This window comes from Anabrus simplex, chromosome 4 (assembly GCF_040414725.1).
Source record: "Anabrus simplex isolate iqAnaSimp1 chromosome 4, ASM4041472v1, whole genome shotgun sequence".
In the NCBI taxonomy this organism is placed as follows: Eukaryota; Metazoa; Arthropoda; class Insecta; order Orthoptera; family Tettigoniidae; genus Anabrus; species Anabrus simplex.
Genome location: NC_090268.1, coordinates 260,487,553 through 260,514,564, shown reverse-complemented (window position 1 = coordinate 260,514,564; position 27,012 = coordinate 260,487,553). Strand labels below are relative to the sequence as shown.

At 38.0% G+C, this 27,012-nt stretch overlaps 1 protein-coding gene across 2 annotated transcripts in view; it reads right to left on the bottom strand.

Moving 5' to 3' along the window:
• Nucleotides 1-27,012, bottom strand: part of LOC136871869 (tektin-B1) — a 94,180-nt gene that overhangs the window by 5,608 nt on the left and 61,560 nt on the right. For both annotated transcript variants that reach the window (XM_067145518.2, XM_067145517.2), the window contains exons 3-6: nucleotides 23,919-24,135; nucleotides 13,499-13,713; nucleotides 4,849-5,071; nucleotides 516-739 (exon numbers count right to left, since the gene is read on the bottom strand). In XM_067145518.2, the coding sequence (XP_067001619.1) occupies nucleotides 516-739; nucleotides 4,849-5,071; nucleotides 13,499-13,713; nucleotides 23,919-24,135 (879 nt within the window). The remainder of the gene's footprint in view (nucleotides 1-515; nucleotides 740-4,848; nucleotides 5,072-13,498; nucleotides 13,714-23,918; nucleotides 24,136-27,012) is intronic.

The window sequence follows — 27,012 nt, the reverse complement described above, 5'->3', positions numbered from 1 at the left end:
TAGGTGTCAGCTTGAATTCGAGAAATAGTGGGTTCAAACCCCATCGTCGGCAGCCCTGGAGATGGTTTTCCGTGGTTTCCCATTTTCATAACAGGCAAAATACTGGGCTGTACCTTAATTAAGGCCATGGTCACTTCCTTCCCACTCCTAGCCCTTTCCTATCCCATTGTTACTATAAGACCTATCTGTGTCAGTGCAACATAAAGCAACTTGTAAAAAAAAATAATAATAATAATAAAAAAATTAATAATAATAATAATAATAATAATAATAATAATAATAATAATAATAATAATAATAATAATAATAATAATAATAATATTGCCACCTTGTTCATTTAGTTAGAAGGAGCTTGAACATGGCTGTCAGAACAGACCACGATGGGGAAAAGAACATGCCTGCACATGTGTGAGCCAGACACCTTCTTATGTTAAAGCCACTGAACTATGCATTATTCACAATATATTATGCAAAATGAAAACTTATCAGGAAATAAATTGTACGAAAAATTGTACTTGGCTGCATTTATTTTGTCCATGAGATCTTGACGAGTTTGACGTAGTTGGAGAACTTCATCTGCCAGACCAATCTGTGCTTCATCTTGAACCAGTTCAGGACCAGGTCGGAATATACGATTTTCCAGTCGAGTCTCAGCCAGCTTGAGACCATCTGTCTTGTTGAGATGTGCCTCCTCTAAGTCCTCAATCTCACGCATTACCTTAGCCATTTCTTCTGCCATCTGCAATGAGGGAGATTGTTACAAATGAAAAAACAGTGAAGATTTGACATTTACAATAACAAACTAGATCACTAGTCCTATGAAATGACAGGCTAAAGATCCTCCATTCCTTTAGAGAAGAAATGCATAGTACCATTAAAAGTACATGTAAAAACATTATATCCAACAGAAACTAAACAGTAACTAACAGCAGAAGAAGAAAGTTGACCGAGGATAAAGTAAGAAAGGAAAGAGGAGTATCACAAACAAGCAGAAGCAATGTCACATTTAACTCGGGGTTCCTTTCATCACCAGTAAATTTTTAAGCAATAAATCCAGGATGAAAAGAGCATATAACTAGTACCATACAAAAATATAAACGGGTGAACTATGTTCAATTTCCATGTTTCCAGAAAGGTCCCCTTTTACAGTGAGTAATTAAAGATATTCACCAATGGATAATTGATGTGGTGGATAATTTTAATTAGCATTTCATGGTCTGTATTATCTATGACCCTAGCCTTGGTCTTGATGCATTTTATTGAGTCAATCATTTCTTGCAGTTTGATATGGCTGAAGTAAAATTTATCCCTGTATAGAAATGGTGAATTGTTGCATGAATTAATTTCTCTTTCACAACTGGATTAATTTGCATCAGCGAGGAGACAAAATGGTCATTCAATTCATCTATGCTAACAATTAGTTCTTCATTAGATTTCTGGTTACTGATGCCAAAATATTTCATAGATTTCCACATCGTCACAGGTTGTATATCTGGATTGATCAGATTATGGGTATAATATAGTCCAGCGCTTCATAGCAGAAAGGTTACCGGTCCCAGTAGTTAAATGTATTCTCTGTTCCAAAGCAGACTGTGCGCAGACATTTGCATGATGTGCAGTTTAGGAGAGTACCTTGCTGATTGAAGCAGTCCCTGTGAATAGACCATCGGTGGAGAAGAACTGGGGGATTGGATAACTTTCTTTTTATTGGGCCATTCCTCTGGATCATACATATTTTGATAACTTCTGGTACTTAACACAATGGCCCATCATTACCCACGAGCTGAAAGTGGGCAAACTATGGCTACTTTCCAGAGAAGTTCTTTTTGCAGTGAGTAATTTAAAAAGATATATTCACCAATGGATAAATTATATGGTGGAGAGTTTTCTTTAGCATCTCATTTGATCCATGTTAAGGAGGAGCTGATAGGAGCAGAGCAATCTTCACCACTGTCTGTGGCCAGGTCATTCCAGCATCAGAAATTGGCATTGGCAGATCACAAGTGCACCTGTAATTCTGTTCTTGAGAAGTTAGAATCTGTGCCACTTTACATTTCTTCGAGCGTTTCATATGATAACATTGTTTCTAACCACAACATTTGACTATACTTTCACTCCAGCTGCGAATCAAATTACTTTTCTCCATTTACCTGATCCATATACATAGCCTTAGATGAGTACAATAGCTAGTTTTAAAATATAGTTTTACTGAAGCAATTTAAAGAAAAATACATTATATCATGATTAGAGCCAAGGGATGAAGCACAATGTGTTCTTCCCACCATTTTTTACCCATTTCAACATACAAAATTCTTCAAATTTACTTTACTGAGTGGAATCTAGCACTATAAGAATCAGCCGCACCTCATTACCTTCATATCTTACTTTTGTACTTTAGAGATATCGCATTCTTTACGATGTCATAGATACGGCTGCTTAGTGTTCTCTATGCCTGACTTGACATTTAGTTCGTCCCGATTAGACAGATGGCACCTCATGTAACAGAGGATTGCCAAAGCATTTCTTTCTAGCTTATCTTTGATTTGAGTTATCTCTGATTTACGGACAATAATGGCTTTTAAAGAAAAGATGGAGACGTTGGTTTACAAGGTGACTTTCATCATGTATGAATGGTTCTACAAAAAGATTCAAACTTTATTTTGTATGGCTCTCGTAGTTTAGAGTCGATGAATATGACTTCTTTGTGTCAATGTATATGATATCTTCAATCTCAAGGTATGTATCCTATTCTTGGCTTGCCATAGTTATGCTAGTTTGTTTTCTGAGAAATCCCTATTTTGTGTATTATTCTTTTATCATTTTGCTACAGACTTATTTCACTGTCCTTCCTTTCTTTTCATGTCTGCTTGTTATGTAATTGCTCCTACACAGAGCGAAAGGTAGCACCGATCTGATCATACATGTGTTTGATGAGTTCGTTTGTGGTTTTTGATTGGAGACCTTTTTGTTCCTCTATGTCTTCAACATTTGGCTTGAGCTTATGTTCTACATTATGGTTTTTTTTTTTTTTTTTTTTTTTTTGCTACTTGCTTTACGTCGCACCGACACAGATAGGTCTTGTGGCGACGATGGGGCAGGGAAGAGCTAGGAGTGGGAAGGAAGCGGCCGTGGCCTTAATTAAGGTACAGCCCCAGCATTTGCCTGGTGTGAAAATGGGAAACCACGGAAAACCATTTTCAGGGCTGCCGACAGTGGGGTTCGAACCTACTATCTCCCGAATACTTGATACTGGCCGCACTTAAGCGACTGCAGCTATCGTGCTCGGTGACATTATGGTTTAACACCAATACTGTACGATTCATGTCCGCCTTGTGTGTGTGATATGAATACGTGTCATGCGGCATGTAAGTTCTTCACGTTGTGTGTTGACTGGGTGAGCCAGGCTTCTTTGCAGTTACTCAGGTATCTGATCTGTGCTCTCAAATCAAGCTCATGAGCCATTGACTGATTCATGTCATGCTGTTACGATTCTTGTCGTAACGTGTCTTGATATTATATTTTTTATTCACTCTGCTTCGCATGTTTGGTCTCTGAGTGTGTGTGGGTGTGGAATGGTTATCAGACCTGTGTTACTTTTCAGTATCTTATGGATTTTTGCTTCTGTCATTATTTTTATTTTATCTCGCTATTGTTTCTGGCTTTTTCAGCTGATTGATATGTTTATTTCGGGATTTTGCTCTCATTTTACTTGCTTTATGTCTCATGTTTATTTGTTTCCGTAACTATGGCAACTCCTTTCTCACCTCCTTGTGTTCCATATTTGCTTTCTTTTCTGCCAGTCTTGGTTCACTGGCGTCTTTTATTTCTGGGGATTCAGTCTCTATGGAGATTGTTGGTAGCCATGTTTTTTTTTTGACACAAAACCTTGACTTTGTCTGGGGAGCCGTGATAATTTTATTGTGTGAAAGCTGTTTCTTTCACCTCATGATTCCAAATGGTCCTTAAGAAAGAAATACTTTGGATCGCGTTTTTATTGCCATTGTCTGGTAATAAATAAAAATAATTGTATCACAGTTCATGATACCTCTGTTGCGATGATGTAAGATTCTATAAGATTCAGATTGAATAGTCAAGCGGATTGGGATTGGAGTATCTTTACAAACCATGTATGTGAGTATTTGACTCCCCTGTATTCCCCATTCATTTGTTTTATGCCTATCTTCAAACCTTTTCTCTCTTGTTTATGTTAATAAACCTAATCCATTTAAATTGACCTTTGCTCTACGTTATTGTCTATCTGCTTTGGGGACAAGCCTTTTATACTTTGGTTCTCTAGTATAAGCGGCCCGGATTCAGCTCCTGGCAGTTTTTAGTCAGTTTCAATGGATCTGGAATAGGTAGGTAGTGTAAGAACAATGAATTATAGTCCAGTACAATTCAGTAATATTCTATCACTGTGCTGCCAATACATGTTAAAAACCATGACAATAGGCTATTCAGAGAAAAGGAACATTGAACATCAGCAAAATTAAAAGCAATTTGATTAAAATAATTTTGAAATCAAGATTGTTGTAATATTGTATTGTACTGTACATACTTGGAGAATGGTCTGTTAGGAAAATAACATAACAAAATAAAACAAACAAATTGGAATAGAATGAACAGAATATTTCAAGCCTCACAATTCTCTACTACTAGATTATGGCCCATGCTTTACAAATACTTGAAGTTATAAAAACATGATTATGCTGTTATTATCTTCTGAGGTTTTTTGAGTTATTTTAGACAGGCCATAATAGTCACTGATGAAATAGTGGAGAAAAAAATAGAATGTAAAATGTATGAGCCAAGAAATATTGCACAAAAACATACTACTCTTGAACTAACCTTCTTTCGCTGCCATTCCAGTTCATTCTTAGCACGTTGTGTTTCATACACTCTTAATCTCAATGCATAATCTGTGGCATCATTCTGGGCTTTTAGGTCATTGTAAGCCCGTTCACGTACAACATACATAGCTTCTCGTAACTTTATGGAGGCTGCTATTTCATTGTCAGCTAACAACTTGTTGTAGCGAGAGTGTTCCAACCATGATTCATAGGGTGTGCAGCTATGGCAAATAAATATGAAAAGCTTAATTTCACTAAAAATTTACCACATTTTAATAATTAACAAAAAATAATCAACTATCTTGTAACAAAGATAACATGACAACATTGTATGTAGGGGAGACTGTTGTACCTTGAGCATAGTGTACCTTGAAACTTTTTTCTTTTGTTTTTACTGCTACTGAGAGAGCTTAAATCCAACCAAATAGTAGAAAATGCCAGTAGGTAGCACAGATGGTAGTTCTGAACTGTTATTTTCTACCTGGCACACTAGCAAAGTCAACAGTAACTTAGAAGACAAAATACTGTGTAGTCGACATACTTTGTCCTTGTGGCAACCTCCGCATGGGGGAAGTTGTAATAATAATAACAAGGGTGGATGCTGTAGACAAAGAAAAATTTTTAGCATTGAAAGCAAATATTTTGCTCGTTTTTGTATGCTATGTAACACACAGACAAAAGCATGGTTTGCTATGACCACTTGGAGTGTGTTTCTTATAATATGGTTAAGTATACTTCAGTGATTTATTATAACCTCTAACATACAGAACCAAATTTATTGAAACGTGCATCCTATTGCACCGTGGTACATGATGCTAACATTTCTTATTTTGTTTCTCTTTTCACTGTTTTAGATTAAGCTGAGAAGTAAGTTGGGCATCCAAAGGGTTCTGGATGGTTTGTTTGTCTTGAACAAAGCCATTGAAGCAGCATCGGCTCTTCCAGAATATTTCACCAGAGAAGCCTGCAAAGTGTACAGTGCGAAGTTAGCTACTCTCAAGACATTTGTAAAAATTTCAAAAACTGAAGTTGAAACTTTCTGTTACACCCCAAAATTAGAAAACAGAAAAGTACAGTATTGTCTGAGACCAACAATCATTGAAGTACATGAAAAACGATTGCAAAAATGAACTATGGCTTGACCAAAATGGGTGTAAGGGAACAGGCTTACAAGTTTGTCTGTACCAGCAATAAGAATTGCCCCCAGTTATGGAATAAACAAGCAACAGGCAGAGAAGAATGGATAAGGGGATTCATGAAACATCATCCTGATAAATCCATTAGAACCCCAAGAGGAGGGCAACTAGCTGTAACAAAATAAATATAGCATTCTTTTTCGACAATGTCTATCATTACTTTGCAACCATCTCACCAGAACAAATTTGGAACTGCAGTGAGACTTAAGTGTCTGTAATCCAACCACCAAGAAAGATAATAGCTCCAAAAGTAATAAGGAAGACTACGGGTACAACAACTGTCAAACTTGGCAGCCTTTTCACAATAATTATTGTGGCAGTCAGCACAACTAGGATTCATAATTCTCCAGTGTTTGTGTTTCCTCAGGTACATTTTAAGCCTAAAATGATGTATGAAACAACACCTAGGTGAATTAGTGCACTTCTAGGTGATCAAATAAAGAAACTTTTTCTATGGTATTTGGGGAATTTTAAATTAATTTGAAAAGCTGTCCACAGAAGAACATGTTCTGTTGTTGAACAGTGATGAGACTCATCTCAGTACAGAAGATCTTGCTTGATATGGCTTCTGATTGGGTATGGTATTAGTCACTTTTCCTTACACTTCCCATAAACTGAACAGAACATCTCTGAAGTCTTCTTACAATTAGTTGGTAGATTTGTTGCTTATCAATCACCCAGGACAAATCTTTGAAATCTACGGAGTGGGAAAAGTTATGAGGAAAGCTTCTCCATGTGCACTGACTTCTGGAATCATAAAAATATTTTCCAAATTTAACATCATTCCAAATATTTATTTACAGCTAATTCCCGTCTATATTCCCCTGTGTTACAAGGTACAAGAGTATATGTTCCATGGTGCATGGTCATGTTGTGCCATAGAACACTTTACACCTGGTACTTCTTATTTTACCTTTAATAGGACTGTAAAACATAAAAATATAAGCAGGAAGCTATAAAAGGAAATCTTGATACTTACTGTCAGCATTTATGGGATTTAAAAAGTTATCACAAACTATTTTTTAATTTAAAAAGTGTCCCATGGTAACACTCTCCCCTTATAAACTGAAAAGTCATGTTCCTGGATTCTACATAAAACTAAAGTCCATATGTGAACCTGTAAAGTGGTAATAAAAAAACAAGCCTTCTAAGCAGGCAGCATAGCAGATGAGATAGAATAGTAAATGAGATTAAGGACTGTGTGCAACAGCAAAAAGACCTCAATATTGCTGTGATATGCACAGCAGAAAATGGTATGATGATAAATGGGATAAAAAGTCAGGTTGTAAGTTTCACCAAGAGGAAAAGTCATCTCAGTTTTAATTACCGTGTTGATAGGGTGAAAGTACCTCACAGGGATAACTGTAAGTACCTAGGTGTTAATATAAGGAAAGGTCCTCACTGAGGTAATCACATCAACAAGATTGTAAATAAAGGTTATAGATCTCTTCAGATGGCTATGAGGGTATTTAGGTTTGCAGCAAGGATGTAAAGGAGAGGGCATATAACTGGTAAGACCACAATTAGAGTATGGTTTGACTGTATGGGACACACACCAGGATTACATGATATGACAACTGTAAAAGATTCAAAGGAAAGCAGCACGACTTTTACTGGGTGATTTCCAAAAAAAAGAACAGTGTTATGAAAATGTTGATAAGTTTGGGCTGGGAAGACTTGGGAGTAAAGAGATGAGCTGCTTGACTAAGCAATATGTTTAGAGCTGTCAGTGGAGAGATAGCGTGGAATGACATTAGTAGACGAATAAGCTCGAGTGGAGCTTTTAATAGGAAAGATCATAAGGAAGAATTCACTAAAATTATAGAAAACCATCTAAAAGAACAATTCACCGTAAGAAACAAACAAAATAATTAACTTTCTATGAACAATCTAAAACCAAAACAGTTTTGCATCAAACAACAAAATCTATTGTCAAAAAGAAGGGTTAACCACAGGCTGACCATTATCAGGAATAATAGCAAACATATTCCTAAATAACATTGAAAAATTTCTTAACCAACCAGATATCTAAAGGGATCTTACACTGGAGCAGATATGTAGACAACATATTATGCATATATGACAATAACATCAGAAACACACAGCACTTATTTAACACACTGAATTCCTTACACAGGTCAATGAAACTAGAAAGTACAAAAAGATCAACTTTTTTAGACATCACAATCAGTAGAAAAAATGACAACCTGTTATAAGTTACAAAATATATAGGAAACCCCACTCAGACTTCATACAAAATAGACAACAAATCCAACCACCTGAACATCCTCAAATTAGCAGGACTAAATATAATGATACACAGAGCAATATCCATACCAATGAGCACAAGAGATTTCAAAAACAAAGTAGAGACAATAAAATAAACTGTGAAAGAAAATTACCACTTCAGTAGATTGATTATTATGGAAACAAAGCAACATCACCAGAAAAACCACAAATCAAAATAACAAATACATAGTCTTCAATTACATGAACAAGAACACGTAACATTTCCAAAGAGCAAGGTCTAAAAATAAACTTCACAACGACCAACACACTACACAAACACTTTAGCAAATGCAACCTAAACAAAACAGATGTTTTCTCCAAATCAGCAGTTTATGAACTCAAATATCAAGAACCAAACTGTAACAAGACACATATAGAACAAACAAAACACAATTTCCATGCCAGATACAAAGAATTAAAAAATGCTCTTACATACAATCAGAGAATACATAGACATTAAAAAAGGTTTTACAATGTTATACATCAAAAATAAAAGCAAATCTCTAAAAATAAAGGAAAAAAGCCAACCAAACCAACCTCAAAAAGCATACACATCTGAAAATTTCTCCCTTCTTCGTGCTACTAAGTTAATTCAAATTTTATTAAAACAACATTTCACATTATTTTTCATTACTTCTTAATTAATCCCACTGGAGGTTACTCTGACACAAAGTACATGTAAAATGTGGGCTAGGTTATATATAATCTGCACTAAATTCTATGAATTTAGGCAGCAGCTTGCAGTCAAGACCCTCTTTTGGGCTATTATTTTATCACTAAAAATAAAGAGATACCAAGTAGTCTTTAGTTCATTGCTGCACATTAATTTCTTTCAAAAGTCATTATCATGCATTAATTTTCTAATACATATTAAGAAGCTGCCTCTGTGGATAAGTGGTAGAGTGTCGGCCTTCGGATCCCAAGACAGCGGGTTCAAACCCGGCAGAGGTAGTCGGATTTTTGAAGGGCGGAAGAAAAGTCCATTTGACACTGCATGTCATACGATGTTGGCATGTAAAAGATCTCTGGTGACACATTTGGTGTTTACCTGACAAAATTAATTAAATCTCAGCCACAGACACCCAAGAGAGATCCGGTTTACTCTGTCTGCCATCTAGTAGGCCTAGATTCACAATTAAGTATTTATTTATTTTCCACCTAGTCGATACAATGATTGCTTAAGGCAATTTTTAATGGTCAAAAGTGGTACATGTTTCGTATATTATCAACATCTTCAGCCACATAACACTGTTTAGCATTACTTTGTCAATTTTATATATTTTTCATCTAAACAGTGTTATGTGGCTGAAGATGTTGATAATATACGAAACATGTACCACTTTTGACCATTAAAAATTGCCTTAAGCAATCATTGTATCGACTAGGTGGAAAATAAATAAATACTTAATTGTGAATCTATTGAAGTGCGATATGGACCATGAAGCTGATTTTATGTAATAGTAGGCCTAGAGTAAAACAGAACGTCGAAATTGATGAGCAGGCAGCTAGATGGCGTCAAATTAAAATATCTGCACATGGTAGCTGAAACCATATAATAATTATTATTATTATTATTATTATTATTATTATTATTATTATTATTATTATTATTATTATATGTAATGAAGGATATTGTGGATACATTATTCCCAGATCATCCTGAGAGGTCTGCTGATGATGATGATGACTTCATAGATGATGTGTCACTTTTTACACGAGAAGAATTGACGAGAGCGATTAGGTTCCTTAGAAATAAAAAGGCCCCAGGATCAGATAGTATTCCAGCAGAGATATTAAAGCTGATAGCAGATTTCTGTCCACAACTACTGCTGAAAATGTACAATAGCTGCCTGTTATCGGGGATGTTAAGTGTTTGCTGAAAAACAACTCGGCTAGTTTTAATAAGCAAAGGAAAATCTGGGGGCTATAGGCCTTTATGTATGCTGGATACTGCTGGTAAAGGATTAGAGAAACTTTTGCAGCCAAGAATACTTTCAGCAGTTCAACTATCTGGGGACCTCTCTGATCGTCAACATGGTTTTCGAGGAGGGCATTCGACAATCGATGCAGTATGGGAAGTGTTGAATACAGCTAAAAGGGCACAAATGGGTAATCATCACTCTCCAAAAGTGACACTCCTTGTGACCCTTGATGTTAAGAACGCTTTCAACTCGATCAGTTGGAATGACATATTGGAAGCACTTCAAAATACTTTCAAACTACCGGAGTATCTCATGCGCATAAAGAGGAATTATTTTAAAGATCGTACTCTAGTATATCACACAGAAGATGGGCAGAGAGTGAAACGGCTCACAGCTGGTGCAGCACAAGGGTCCATCCTTGGCCCAAATCTGTGGAACATAGTGTATGATGGATTGTTGAGGTTAGAGATGCCAGAAGACACAATGCTAGTGGGTTATGCTGATGATATAGCTGTTTTGATAGTTGCTCAAAATTTGGAGTTGGCTCAGTTTAAGCTAAATCAAGTAATGCGGCGGGTGAAAGATTGGATGGCGAATCACAGATTACAGCTTGCAGATCATAAAACAGAGATTGTTCACTTGACAAGAAAAAGGATCACAACTGTCATTCCAATGTATTTGGACAAACAGAAATCGAAACATCTAGGAGTATAAAGTATCTCGGAGTGACACTTGATACCAAACTTACTTTTTGGGATCATATCAAACGGGTGACAGATAAGGCAGTGAAAACAACGATTGCACTGAGTAGATTAATGAGCAACGTTAAAGGTCCGAAGTCTAGCAAACGACGACTTCTGATGTCGATAGTTCACTCGACACTTCTATATGGTGCCGAAGTCTGGGCTGATTCTCTGAAGTTTGAAAAATACCGGCAAAGGATAGCTGCGGTACAGCGGAGATCAGCTTTGCGTATTACAAGCGCATATTGCACAGTATCTGAACCTGCGATCCTTACGATAGCAGCGGTAGCACCAATTGATTTACTTGCCTTAGAGAGACAGGAAGTCTGGCAAACTCAAGGAGAGCTCGGAAAGAAGCGCGGTAAGGAGCTAGCTTATAGGCAACAAATAGAGCGGTGGCAGCAAAGATGGGAGGAAGATCCTCAAGGAAAATGGACCAAGCAGCTGATACCACGCCTAGCTGATTTGGTTGCCCGAGCTCATGGCGAGGTTAACTTTTACATTACACAACTATTGACGGGTCACGGATACTTCCGGAAATTTCTACATAGAGTAGGTAGAGCAAGCAACTCGGCATATATTTATTGCAATGATATAGACGATGTATTTCACACATTTTTCATATGGTGTCATTGGTCAACTCAGAGGAGATGTTTATATACTGAGCAAGGAGAGTTGACGCCAGAAACTATTGTGCAGGTGATGCTACGAAACCAAGAATCTTGGGATCAGATAGCAGGATATGTAGAATGCATCCTGCGTCAGAAAAAGAGAGATATGAATGCTCATGAACGGCAGTAAGGAGAAATAAGGAAGAAGAAACCTGAGAAATTAGCACGACACCGCCCTGAAGTAATGCGAGAGTGGTTCCGGGGTGGAGATATACTTCGTGGGAAAAGGGTGTGTGGGTTTTAGCGAGTAGGAATCTCACGCTTGTGGAGTGTGGACCCTCACAAGTGTCTAATGAAAGATTTCTCACACTTCCCTCGTAAAAAAATATATATATTATTATTATGCATGTTAAGACAAATGCTTAACAGATTTGACCCTCTCTGCCTTTCCCTACCCTCCCCACCCCTTACAGACATGTTTATGTCAGCAAACCATAATTGAGGCTAGTGACTTGAAATTAGTCCAACTGGGGTGTTGGAGTTAATGGATGTGAAGCCAGAGCTGGTTTCAATTAAGTACAGAAAACTTTCCCATATTTACTAAAGTGTCAATAATAGACTTCTACATTAGGAAAAAGTGTACTCTTAATTCATTTTGGGGGGATATTTGAATATGCATATTTTAGAGTCTTTGGACAGTTTGTTGTTAGCCCCTGAGATTTGGAAATTAGTAGTAATCACAGATATAAACTTGTAGGAAATTAGTTTCTCACTGCATAAGGTACAACTTTTTCTTCTGTATAAAGGAAATAAAGAGAGAGTTTTATATTAAGGAAATAAAGAAAGAGTTGTCATCCAAAGCAGTCATGTCAATACAGGACCTCTCAAACTTTCAGGGTAGAAACTTCTATGCAGGAAATCAGGATAGAAATGCACACAGTGACAGGCTATTATGGACAGAGGGAGAGACAGAAATGGGAGGCAAAAACAAATACAAGTAGAAGGGCAAATCTAAGGAAAAAACATTTCAATTTATTTTATTGAGCACATAACTGTATCACTTATCTACATAGTATCTTATGGTCAATGCTATTCCTCCAGAGTTTACAAAGTGCATGGATTTCTCTAGAAAAAGAATCCTTTGGCTGTCTGTACAGCCACTTATGCACAGCTTTCATCCTTCAACTTCATTTGAATGGAACGTCTTTCCTCCCAGCGCTTCCTTCAGTGGTCCAAATCTGTGGTGATTACTAGGTGGATGTGGAATAGACTCAAAATACAGGTCTTGGATGTTTGCAACTGTTGCACAGGCAATATTGGACCAAGTACTGTCAGTGTGCTGCAGTAACAAACACGCATCACCATACTGAATCATCATTCATCGATGAATTTTAACAGCTTTTATGCCTTCACTACTAAAAAATCAAATAACAGATCTCTGTTCTTCTTTTGTGCATGTCTCAAGTGAGGGAGCCACTGTTATAATGGTCCTCTGATCATGTTTGCTTATCAATATAGTGCTGCCACCTCTAGAATATTTGTTAAAACTTTTGGAATAGTACTGCCAACAGACAAAACCATGACACAACATTTCAAATTTTTATTCAACTTTGTAAGTTTTCATTTGACTTATGAGTACCTATGGACAAGGACAATCTCTGAATCTCACACACTGCCTTCTGCATAGATGGACTCTCCTCTCATTGAACGCAGTTAATCCCAGTTCTTCCTGAACTATTCCTTCTCAGCCTCATAAGCTTGATTTTGCTTTCCAGGTTCAAAATAATCCCAATTTTGCTATTAGCATCATAGTTTTAGAATCTCGAAAGCTAAAGGTATGGTCCCTTAATGTAATGAGATAAAAACAACAAAACAACAAGTGCTTACTTTTTTGGTATTCGTAATGGATCAGGTTTGTAGCTAGTTCCAGAACAATTCTTGTCCATTTCCAGATTCTGGCGATCAATATCAATTGCATCTTGCTTGTTGCCAAGATCAAGTTGCAACTTGAATTGAGCTTCTTTGAGTCTGTTAAGTTGTTCCCAAGCTGTCTGACATTTGGCAGTTAACATCTGCTTTAAAGCCTCAATGACACCCAATTCCTGCAAAGGAATACGATTTAGTCATACAACCAGCTAATAACAAGATGAGGAACTGAAAATTACGTTTATATAGTAGATAATGTTCTATATTTTTCTAATTATCTAGAGAGGATTGGCCTTTCAAACAAACAGAGCAACAAACACAACACAGAGAAGACAAGAAAGTCAAATCTCTGTAGTACTAATATTTCTCTGTCACAACTTTCATCAGGAAAATTTACAAAAGGGTCTAAGAAAGCTGAACAGATGTTAATCTATTCGTATCTCTCATGAAAATATATTAGTAGGGTAGGGTGACCAGATTTTGAAAATGAAAAATAGGGATACTCGGGCACATCACGTAGATTGTCTATTGAGAAAGCAGATCCTATATTGGACAATTGTGCAATATTTAATTTCAAAACAATTATTTTATTCACTAAAACATAATTTGTTATTTTGCAGTTCTTAAATCACATCATTATACTGTAGTTGCTCTCAAACATATCTAAAAATTATATAACTCATATAAAATTCAAAAATATCACTGCGTTGAACTCTTACTTAAGAAAACTTAATTAAAATCAATATCTGGGTCAGTCTTTCTTTCATACTTTAAAGAGTTTTGAATTTTCTTCAAAAGGTTTTGATGTTCTAACAAAAAGCTACAGAAACTCGTGCAAGTTACATCACGGAAGTATGTCTTGGCCATGATCATAGCCTTAACAGGTTTGACATTGAACCTCCTGTTTTCATCTGAACACATATAATTGACAATTGAAAACACTCTCTCTAAGGCTGCAGTACTTCCTGGAATCATCAAAGCAAAGGTCATAAAACGCACAGTACATTTATATTCAATGGCTTTACTGTCCGTAACACTAGAAATCTCAGCCCATTTATTTTCAGTTGCTATACCATTCAACTTCCAGGTTTCACTTCTTGCTTCAAAATTGTTTTGTGCATGTCCCGCTTCAACAGTAGTTCATCTTCATTGAATACTTTTCTGAACCACAGTCAATTTCTACAATCCACTGCACATACTGCTGAACCTGGTTCCACGATGGAGGACTATTCACCTGAACCCACTGAAGTTCTGAGTTTATCAAAGGGCAATGTCTAGTTTTCCACATATTGAAAGAAAATGTTGTAAATAATGTTTGCAGACTACTGTATATAATAATTTCATGATCGTTGATCAAACCGTCATCTTGATAGGTATATTTTTCAAGATAATTATGCTGGAGTTTGTTTAATTGTTGCTATTGTTCTTGATTTGAAATCCATACAATAAATATGGATTGTCAGCTGTCTATATTATGAAGAAGAATATCAGTAAAAATTGTTTTACCATATGTTAATATTTCCGACTTTGCAGTGTTTTATAGTTAAAACTTCAAGTAGCATAGATATTTCATGGGTCAAAAATGTTCTGCTGGGCAGTGGACACTCTTCACTTATATTTTTGGTGAATGGTGATAACATGCATATACATAAGCTTAGCAGTTGCTGATTGATTTGTTTTTCATAACAGAGTAAAACAGCTCAGGATACAAAAATTCTAGATGAACTTGAAGTACCTGATTCCTCAGACATCTTGGACTCTGAATTCGAAGCAGATTCTGGTGGTTAAGACTGTGCAGATCCCACAGATTAAATCATGCTGAGCTTCAAGTTCGAGCAGCACTGTAGGTAATGGTAAATGATAGTTTCATCTTGAATTCAGTGACCCTCAATGTGGACAAGTTAACAGCAGTGATTCGGACACTCTTCTGTTAGGAAATAGGTGATATGAAATGCCTTGATGATGATGATGTTTGTTGTTTAAAGCGGCCCAACACCTAAGTCATTGGCCCCTAATGGTATGAGATGCAACAAAATGACACGCTAATTAAAACTTCAAAATGTATCCACTAGCTTAAAATATAAAACAAATGATTAAAAACTGACCATGAAACCAAAACAATCATGTATCCAATGCACAATGCCTTCTTTTCTGAGATGATGCTTGTTATACAAAGGAGTCCAACCAGGTCACCAGCCCCTCTTAATAGTACTAATCACTGGTAAAGCAAAACAATGGTGTTCCTCCTATAGTGGTACAAATCACAGGTAATGTAGACTCCTGGTGTTCCTCTCATGGTGATATTAATCACAAGTAATGCAGACCCATAGTATATCACACATAATGGCACCACTTACAGGCAACATAGACCACTGGTGTTTCTCACATAAGGGTACCACTTGCAAGCAATGCAGACCCATGGTGTTCCTCACATAGTGCAACTAATCACGGGTGCCGTTATTCCCATGGTGTTCCTCACATAGTGGAACTAATCACAGACCACGTATCTCCTTGGTGCTGCTCATCCGGGGGTACTCATCATAGGCAATGCAAACCCACGGCGTATCACACATTATGGTACCACCCACGGGAAACATAGACCCATGGTGTTCCTCACATAATGGCACTACTCTCAGGCAACGCAGACCCATGGTGTTCCTCACATAGTGGTACTAATCACAGGCAGCAGCCAAACCCGTGGTGTTTCTCACACAGTGATACTAATCAGAGGCAATGTAGACCCTTACTGTTCTTCATATAGTGGTACTACTCATACGTAACACAGACCGATTCTGAACACAGGAGAAGCGACACATTCCAGCGTAGCGTATGACACCTTTTCCTGCATGGACATTAGTCCGCGCAGCTGAGTGTCTGCTCACCTGTCTTGGTGGGATACACATCATGGTACTAACCACAGGCAACACCCAGGCCTGTGGTGTTCCTCACTTAAAGACACTACTCCTAGGTAACATAGATCCATGGCGTTCCTCACATGGTCGTACTAATCGTAAGTAATGTTGACCCATGGTGTTCCTCACGTAATGGTACTAATCACAAGTAGTCTAATGATCTGATTTCATCATCCCTTGGCTGCCGCTCTTAGTCGCCTCTTACGACAGGCAGTGGATACCATGGATGTATTCTTCATATGTGTCCCCCACCCACAGGGGTATGAAATGCCTTGCTGCCTCTCCATTTATCTGTCATGATCCTGATTAATTTTTTTTTTTTTTTTTTTTTTTTTTTTTTGTGACTTCTTCACACTCTGTAGATGGATGCATGATTTATGCATGAATAACACCTGGATTCTCTGCCACAGCTAAAGAACTTCTCCAGATGGCCTGTAGTTCTACCAAATAGGTATGAAGGAATTCTGTACAAATTAGCAACAACTCCAAAGAGACAAGGCTGACTTCCAGTACTTGAACTTACAAACAAATGCCAGAGAAAAGAACATCATACCAGTAGTCATTTCCTAATAAATGAACAACCCAGGTGCTGATTCAAAATTTGAGGTAACAAAACACTGCCAAGCATGTGCTAGGTGTAACTTTCCTCTTTCTGATACTTGTTTTGTCTAGTGTTGGGTACGTGTTCTGTGAACAGAATATTCTTCATATGAAAGGGAACAACAGCCAATACTGATGTGAAAGTACACAACTATACACAATGTACGCTCATAAAAAGTAAATTACTGCATGGTAAAATTTCCGGCAAGTCTCACCTCATTACTGAGCAAGTACATAGCAAGTTGTTAATGACCCATGTGTTTATTAAGTACCTAAATGAATGAAATAATATTAATTCATATTTACATGAGTAGCAGTCCACATTTTACATATCTTTGGTCTAGTGGATGTATTGTCGCCATATTGTTGAAGATTCCAGAAGCATCGAGAACCCACCCAAAGTGGAAGCAGAATTTGAACATCTAGAATTTACCGTGAGTCAACCATTGTCACCACGGTCTCCACCAGTTTCACCATTTATGGATGCTGAACAAACCAAGCAAGCCAGGATAATTAAGCCTGAACATGATACACATACACATCTACAAATTCTATACTGAATCAGTCATCTGTATCAGGGATACAGCAAGTGCCACTGGATTTCTATGGGGCCGGTATCATCTCACCGTTTCACCTTCCACCCAGAACACCTGATGCCGATGAACATTCGAAGCTACGCCCAAGCTGTCAGGAACCCGGTCCTGGCACCCAACATCCGACAGCGCAGCGTGGTGCATCCGCTTCCACCAGCTCCATTGTACGTCGCTAAGATAGTGCATGTAGACCCCGAGAAGGCAAACACCCGTTCCATCTACCAAAGTCTGACGCAGTTCACCCACAATTATGGGGACTACAACCTGGAAATTCAATGTACCCACGATGGGTCATTCAACACCAAGACAAGCAAACAATTTTACGCTCATCTAACCACAACCATCGGCCAAGGCTATCAACATCACTCAACAGGCATCAACCCGGCGAGCAGCTTCTACTCAACCATCACCTATTCACTCCGTGGTTGCCTAGGGAGTGGATTGAGACTGGACCAGATGAGATGGCAGCCCAGTTGCAGCTCAAGGGTCTCCAAATCTATAAGGTAGTACGCATCTGGAACCAACGCAAACCTACTTCCCTCATCTGCATCCTGTTGAGAGACATCACCAACTTTGACACCCTCCTGCGTGACGGTGTCATTATCTACAGCTGCCATCATCATGTGGAGCCATTTCGCTCAGCGCCACAGCAGAAGATCTGGTGTGAACGGTGCCAGCAATATGTTCATCTACCGGGAATGCCGTGCATCCAGGCAGAGGTATGTGCGATATGTAGTCGGGAGCATCCTACTCAAAGTTGTACAAATAAGTGTATAAATTGTTCCGAACCCCACCCCTCTTTCTCCTACAAGTGCATGTCTCGCCTTGCTCCTGAAGCATCTCATCCTGAGTCCGTCATTCCTGTAATTTCATAGGACCTCCCCACTCCTGCCCCCTCCTCTACCCTCCCTATTCCATGTTCTGAGATCATCCATTTTCTAATGATAGTGCTCCAGAACATTCTCCCCTTCTACTGCCCACACATCCTTAATCAGATCCAGTTAGCCATGCGATTGGTATTCAATACACATATAGACGTCGCATACGCTGGGAATAAAATGCCTTTCGCATTTTTTCCTCTTAATGCCATCTCTTTAATAGGATGAAATGCTAAACTTGTACTACACTAACATTCAATCTCTTAACACCAATCTTGCTCTTCTAGACCTTTCCCTTATTCTGAACGACCCGGATATTTTTGTTCTAAATGAATCTTCCCTCACTCCCCTCTAACAGCCACATTTTCCTTATTATATATTTTACTGAGCTGATAGACCTGGGGAGGCTCACAGTGGTGTGGCTCTTGGTCTCAAACAAACAATTACTAGTAAACTTAATTTCTATAATTTTTCAGGGTACCTTATTGTGGAAACCTTTTCTCCCTCTGATTACTTTTGTAACACTCTATCTTCCCCCTCGAACACCACCTCCGGTAGACTTTAATAGATACATTGATTCCACATTTAATAACCGACATTAATATAACCTCTTACAATGTCACAACTTCCACTGCTTTCATTAATTTACTATCTCGCATCCGGGCCACACCCACCCTATTTCCCATTCCCGTCCTGATGTACTTCTCCTCTCCCCCTCCCTTTCCACTAACCTCACAATTGAGAAACTCCTTCCTGCCGATTTCAATCATCTCTGTGTCCTCCTAACTATTCCTCATGTTTCCTACACTACTCGCCCTCAACACTCCTACCCTCCTCCTACTAAACAGGACAAACTACCGTGCCACAATTACCAACCTTATTAAATGCTCTCCCCCTCCTACCTCCCTCCCCAACAACTTTCTCCACCTTATAAAGCAAGTTGAAACCGAACTTCAAACAGCTGATCAGCTCCACATTCCCCGTCATTCCTACCACCCTTCTAAACCTCCTACAGCTCTTTCCCTCTTGAAACTTGCACAAGACTATTATCATTCATACCTGAGAACACATGACCCAACTACTCTAGTCGCCCACAAACGAACAGTCAGACATGCTCGCTCGTACATTAAAGCCATAAAGCTAAAACTCTGGACTACTGCTTGTACTGGCCTCTCATACATGGACAATTCTCATAAATTTTTGACTACTTGTAAGACTACTTTTTGAAAACTAACCAAAACTGGCAAATCTCTCCCCACATATTCAATCCTTGTTCACCCTACCCCTCCTACCACTGATAAAGAGAAAGCTGATGTGTTTGCTGACTACTATTCTTCTTTGTTTTCCCCTGCTCTGTCTTTAAATTATCAGCATCCCAATGAACCCATTATCCTCAAACACTGCAATCTCGACCTCCCCCGCCTCCAACCCTCTTTTTCCCACTTTCGTGATGTTGACTTTTTCCATCCTTTAAATGCTCCCATTACTCCCCATGAAATTCTCGCCTTCATTCATTATAAATGTAATAATGCTCCTGGTTCTGACTGAATTACTTACAGCCATATCTGTGAAGCTCCTGTGACCCTAATCTATGCCCTCTGCACTATCTACAACACCTTACTCTATATCGGTATGTTCCCGATCATTGGGGCCATGCCATGATTCTCCTTTTCCTCAAACCTTCCAAATTACCTTCTGACATCAAATCCAATCAGCCTATCTCCCTCTTACCAGTTCTCTCCAAGATTTTCAAAGGCATTCTTTGCCAACAAATCTCCTGCTATCTCCACTCTCTTAATCTTCTTCCTTCTTTCCAAGCAAGCTTTTGTGCTCATTTTTCCACACATGATAACATTTTTCATATTACCTCCTCCCCAACTTCATATCTCAAAAATCCTACCATCCCGCAGCCCTTCTTTGCCTTGATGTAAACGAGGCCTTCGATACTGTTCAGCATAAAGGCTTTGTTTACAAACTCAGTCATTTACCTCTCCCTACCACTATCATCTGATTTCTTTATAATTACCTCAAACATAGAATAGCTTCCATAACTATCAATGGCACCCGTTTCTATCCCTTTCTTATTCATTGTAGCATAGCTCAAGGTTCGCCCCTCTCACCCCTGCTGTACATCCTATTTACTTACGATATTCCCCACCCTAACCCGCCCCTTCGCTTGTATCAGTACACAGACAACCTCGCTATCCTCACTCTCGGCCGCTCCTTCACTTCTCTCTCTTCAAAACTTCAATCCTACCTCAACCTTCTAGAAACTTGGTTTGACTCCTGGACCTCTCTGTTAATTCTACAGAAACGCAATTCATTACTTTCCGTCCGGCATCCTGTCTCCTTCCTCTTAGTCAGCGCCTCACTCTAACAATGTATAACATCCCTTTAGCGGAAACTAAACTATCAACTTACCTCAGGATCTAGTTACAAAATAACCTCTGATGGAACCATCACCTCGACTCTGTGCACCACAAAGCCTTCTATCGTTTCTGTGCCCTCTGTTCAATTACCGGTGTCTCGTGAGGCCTGAAACCTTCCCATATCCTTAATATCTATAAATCCTGTATTAGACCCCTTACACCTCACTGATGTGGATTACTCTCCATCCGACTCTTACACAACTTGATCACCACACCCTTCGAATTGCTTACCGACTTCTCTACGCTACTCCTTCTGCCAACTTCCAGCCTTTTTATAACTTTCCCAACATCCTCATCCACATTCATTCCCTCTGTTTGAAATATCTCACTACTGGCAATATTCTCAACAATGCTCATACTCCTCAGATTGCTAATTTATTTCCACCCACCCAACCTTAGCTTCCATTTCTCCTTCCAGACACCGTAGCCTCTCCTTTGTTTATGTTGCATCAGTCAGGTCGTTGCCCTTGGCAATGTCCGCATGTTGCTGTTCCACTCACCGACCACGGCGCCACAAGCGTACTGTGTTAGTTTTATGTTTACACAATGTTTTCTACACATCATTCACTATTACATCTACCAAGTGTTTAAATACTCCATTGCGCATTGCTTTTAAACTTTTATGTCCCTGCAGCTCTGTTGTTTTCCTTTGTTCTTCATCCAGAACTGCGCATAAGCTCTATGACGTCACTTACTACGTAACTCAATGTCATTCTTATTACTCTATTTTTTAAATTTGCGTTATTGTTCAATATTACTTACTTCAATTCATATTATTATTATTATTATTATTATTATTATTATTATTATTATTATTATTATTATTATTATTATTATTATTATTATTGTTTATTTCACAACTTTATAATTGGTAATATGACACGTATTTCAATATTTTACATATAAGAAATGGAGCTTGATCATAATTTATGTAACTTTACAATATACGCCTTCATTATTCTCTTCGTTGTAGAGGTTGCAGACTTTTCAATTTATGGTTCGTACTGAACATTGAGGAACGTTCTGAAGATTTTGCAGGTCTTCAAATTTGCAGCCTTTTGTGCCAAATTGTAAGTGAAGATGGAGAGCTGTAGTTTCATTAAATTTTCTGGAAATGATTTTGGTGTGAGTCCAGTGCGAGAAAGGAGAAAAGGAAGAATTGACGATGCATTACATTTTTTGTGTGTGTTCACTGGCTGCTATAAAGAAGATGCTTAGAAGTTATACAGGGAGAATTGACACCAGAAGGCATTGTGTCAGTAATGCTGTAAAGTCAAGAGTCTTGGGATAAGGTAGCAGTCTACTCTGCGTCAGAAGAAGAAGGATCTGGATGATTATGACAGACAGTAAAGCAGAAGAAGAAAGAAGCACAAGATGCATTAAGTATGACACTGTCCTGAAGTAATGCAAGAGCGGTTCCGGGGCAGAGACAAACATCGTGGGAAAAGGATATGTGGGTTTTAGTGGGTAAGAATCCCTGCAAACTTATTGGGTGCGGACCCTCACAAGCGTTTTATGAAAGATTTTCCACACTCCCTCACAAAATAACATTATTATTATTATTATTATTATTATTATTATTATTATTATTATTATTATTATTATTATTATTATTATTATTATTATTATTATTATTAGTTTTTTTTTTACCCTTCTTCTTACTTTTATATTTATCATGATTATTATTCTTTGCTGTTTGAAACACATGCAAGAGGGATTTTTATGTTTTATTCAGTATTTTAGTGCTAAGACAAGCACAAGAAGTAATTTTAGTTTTTATGCATTGTGATATTTTATTGTATTTTTGCTTTCTATTTACTTTTTATGCTTGTCTGAACACATGCAAGACAGACTTTTAGTTTTATTCAGTGTTTCAGTACAAAGACAAGCCAGACAAGAACTTTTTGTTTTATGTATTGTATATCTTTTGTATATTTTCTGTACTTTGTTTCATATTCACTTGTATAAAAATGTATGAAATTTTTACAATAAATGGGGGACTAGTGGGGGTTTAATCCATGGGGGGTGTGATGCAGATTTCTCTCCTGGGGTCCTCTTGTAGTTATCTTTACGTTTGTGCAATACATACTTTTTCAGCGTTAATTTTCATTCCACAACTGTTTTTTTAAATACTACAGCCAAAGAGCTGCTCGTTCAGCTGACGGCCTGCCTGCCCCTCTCCGGGGGTAGGAATGAAATAACTTAGCTTCGCTTTGCAGTCTGTAACTAAAAATTTTTTTTTGGGGGGGGAGGGGGCCTGCATGGGTTAAAATCCAGATTTATATCAGGGAATTTCTGGAGAGAAGATAGGAGTTCAGGAAAGATTTATTGATAACATTTATAGATACTCAGAAGGCATATGACAGAGTACCATGGCAAATGGCCTGGGATACATTGATAAAAGAGAAGGTACGCAGAGCAGAAGTGATCAAAGCCATGTATGAAAAATGTGTAAGTAGTGTGAAGACTAAGATAGGGCACAAAAATTGGTTCAATGTAGAAAGAGAACTTTGACAAGGAAGTGTATTATCCCCTCTAATCTTCGTCACAGTTATGGATGAAATCCACAAGAGTGTTACAACAAAAAATGGGAAGCAAAGAGGCAAAGGGTTTTAATTCCACTGTCGGCAGCCCCGAAGATGGTTTTCCATGGTTTCCCATTTTCACACCAGGCAAATGCTGGGGCTGTACCTTAATTAAGGCCACGGCCGCTTCCTTCCAACTCCTAGGCCTTTCCTATCCCATTGTAGCCATAATACCTATCTGTGTCGGTGCGACGTACAGCCATTAGGGAAAAAAAATGTTTATCTCATGCATTGACACTTTTCAGTATGAGGGATGTAAGAAGAAATATGTGCCCAATTCATTAATAATGTAATGATACAGAACTGGCGTCAATTTGGTCAGAAAAATTGATAGTGTGTTATATGTAATAACAACCGACTGAACACTAGCCATGTAAAACTTACATTTTTGATCTCAATATCTCCTTCATCCTGTACCAAGTCGGCACCACTTCGAGCATCACGCATGGCAAGACTCTCAGCTATTACACTCAAAGGTGAATTCAAATATTCCAAAGTACGTTCTGTCGTTGATTTTTCCTCAGTCAGTTTACGAATTTCATCGTCGACTGAATTTAAACACTGCTGCAGTACATCTCTCCAGCGTGTCACTTCTGTCACCCTGGAATTAAGAAGAAACAGATAAATGACTAACTACATAATTATTATCACCAGACACATGTTTAACCCTTTGTAGTCATGTGTTGGACATCCTCCAACATTACAGTTGCCTGTTGTTCTGGTACATCAGGAATCTTCCCACATAGGTTTATACTAAGAATAGTGTGCATTAGATGTTGCTTTTAAGCTTTTAGCAATTCTTGTGCAATATCATGTCTATAAAGTAGCATATCATGGTCTTTGCAATAGATTCACCCATTCAAGATCAGAAAACCACATTTGAACTATTTGAACATACAGAAGAATACAATGGACCGTGCTGAGTATAGTAACAGAATGAACAAATGAAGAAGAAGAGAAACTCACTTCATATCGTAAATTTTTTCAATAAAACAAGTCCATGATCAAGGTGTTTGTTTTCAGATGTGCGATACAGAGAGTGAATGTAAATAACAAAAGCATACCTACAAATTCTGCATTTTTAACATTTCTGTAGTCATGTAATTTTTTTTAGATTAAGTGCATATCATTTTAACCTTTAGAACAGATAGTTTTTTCTTTCTTTTTGGCCTATTTCAAACCATCACAGGTTGGCATTATGTTGGCATTAGTTGTATAGATGGATGCCCGGATGTCAATATTATGTGGAGGAAGGTGTTCATTCTCGTGTGTTTCTGCAGTAGTTGGTAGTGTGATATGATGTATGTAGATGTGTATTAGGATGATCATAAACACCCAATCCTCAAATTAACTACACACAGTTAAAATCCTCAGCCTGACTGGGAATCAAACCTGGGGTCCGCTGATCTGAAGGCTAGTATGCTGACTGTTCAGCCAAGGAGCCTGACTAGAGCAGATAGATACTACTGCACAAAAATAAATACGAGATAAGTTGAGTTACGTAACCAGACAAACTTATCTGACCTGTAGAGGATTAATCTCAGTTCCTAGACTATTCTATTGATGTTTACAAATGCAAATGCAGTTACTAGCTTAAACATGCCTATCTGTTTGATAGGCAGTTTGGAAATTTTCATCATATTCAAGGGTTATAACTTTCATTTTTGGTTCTGTATTGAATTGAGATTACATATAATTTAATTTCACAAAAATTGTTTGTTCCACCTATTCAGTACTTTATATTATTTGAATTGCAAAGATTTACATCACAATGAGTCAGTAGGGACTAGTTTAGACCCTACTTGGGGTCATCATCAGCCTTAATTAAGTACAAAAATAAATACAAGACGAGTCGAGTTATGTAACCAGACAAACTTATCTGACCTGCAGAGGATTAATCCCAGTTCCTAGACTATTCTATTGATGTTTATAAATGCAAATGCAGTTACTAGCTTAAACATGCCTATCTGTTCAACAAAAAATGTGTACTTAATTAAGGCTGATGATGAACCCAAGCAGGGTCGAAACTAGTCCCTAGTGACTCATTGTGATGTAAATATATGCATTGCAAATAATATAAAGTATTGAATAGGTGGAACAAGCAATTTTTGTGAAATTAAATTATATGTAATTCTCAACATAGTCAAACCAAGGTACTATTACAGACATTTAAACTCCTCGTGTACATAAACTGTTATTTTCATGTAGATATTTCTTTGTTCTCTCTCATCCTCCTGCTACATCCTTTTCTTTTCATCCACGAATAAACTCGGTAATGCTTCCCAGCTTCAGAAATGAGACAGAGCCTACACTCATCGAGGGAGACATTCTTGAGAACTTTTCAATCTTGATACAGGAAATGTAGCGAAGTACAAAGTCAGAAAAAGAAAGAAAGAAAAAGACAAACAGGTAAAAGTTTATACAGGTTGTAGAAAACTAGGAACAACAGACAAACATGAATAGAAAAGTAAACCAATGGTTTAATATAAGTAATAGAAAGGGAACAAACAGGCAATAAATATAAATAAAATATGAATAGCTATTAGATATGATACTGTATAGGCTTTTGGGCTTATGCCATGTCAAGAGAATAAGATGAAATTCTTTACATTTTGCAGAGAACTGTGTCAGCGTCATCAGAAGAAAATCTCAACTGTCCACGAGAAAGGCTTCTTAAACAATGACTTTTTAAATTTAGAGGTTATAACAGAAGTGGAAATGGTACCTTCATTCCCCACCAGATGGCTCCCCGGATGTGGCACAGCGCTAGCATTCAAAGCGCAAGCTAACCGAACCGTCAGAATCAGTTTAAGAGGTCAAAATCTATGACTTTGACACAAGCCTTGAATGAAACATCTGGTGATGAGGAACATACGAATTTGGAAAACACCAAGATGAAATAACAATAGTGAAGGGACAGGGAAGGGAACTACCTACGTAAATTCATAATGGCTGGCCACCAGGTATTACTTAATTGATAGCAGTGTCCCTGTTGAAATTGTTAGGATTTCTACGTTTCCCATGTACCGGTAATCCTGGACCTGTAGTGTCTAGTGTGGGTAAGAGCTCGAGCATCTTGGAACATGACATCATGACCCAATGATAGAGCGTGCTCAGCTATTGCCGATTTGTCTGGCTGGTTGAGACGAATATTATGTTCATGTTCCTTGATATGGGTACCAACGGGCCAGCATGTTTGGCCAATGTATACCTTACTGCAAGTACTGGGAATTTCGTATATCCCAGGATGTAAAAGTGGGGACAATTTGTCCTTGGTTTTACTCAGACTGTGAGCAATTTTAGTGGCGGTGCCAAACATGGTTTTTATATTGTGTTTGTGGAGGACCTTGGCAATTCGATCTGTGATGTTGTGAATGTAAGGCAAGTAGGCAGTTCCCTTCACTTCTTCCTTCTGTGAGCTTTGCTTGGTCATTTCTCTGGGATGCAGGGCTCTATGAATCTGCAAATCACTGTAACC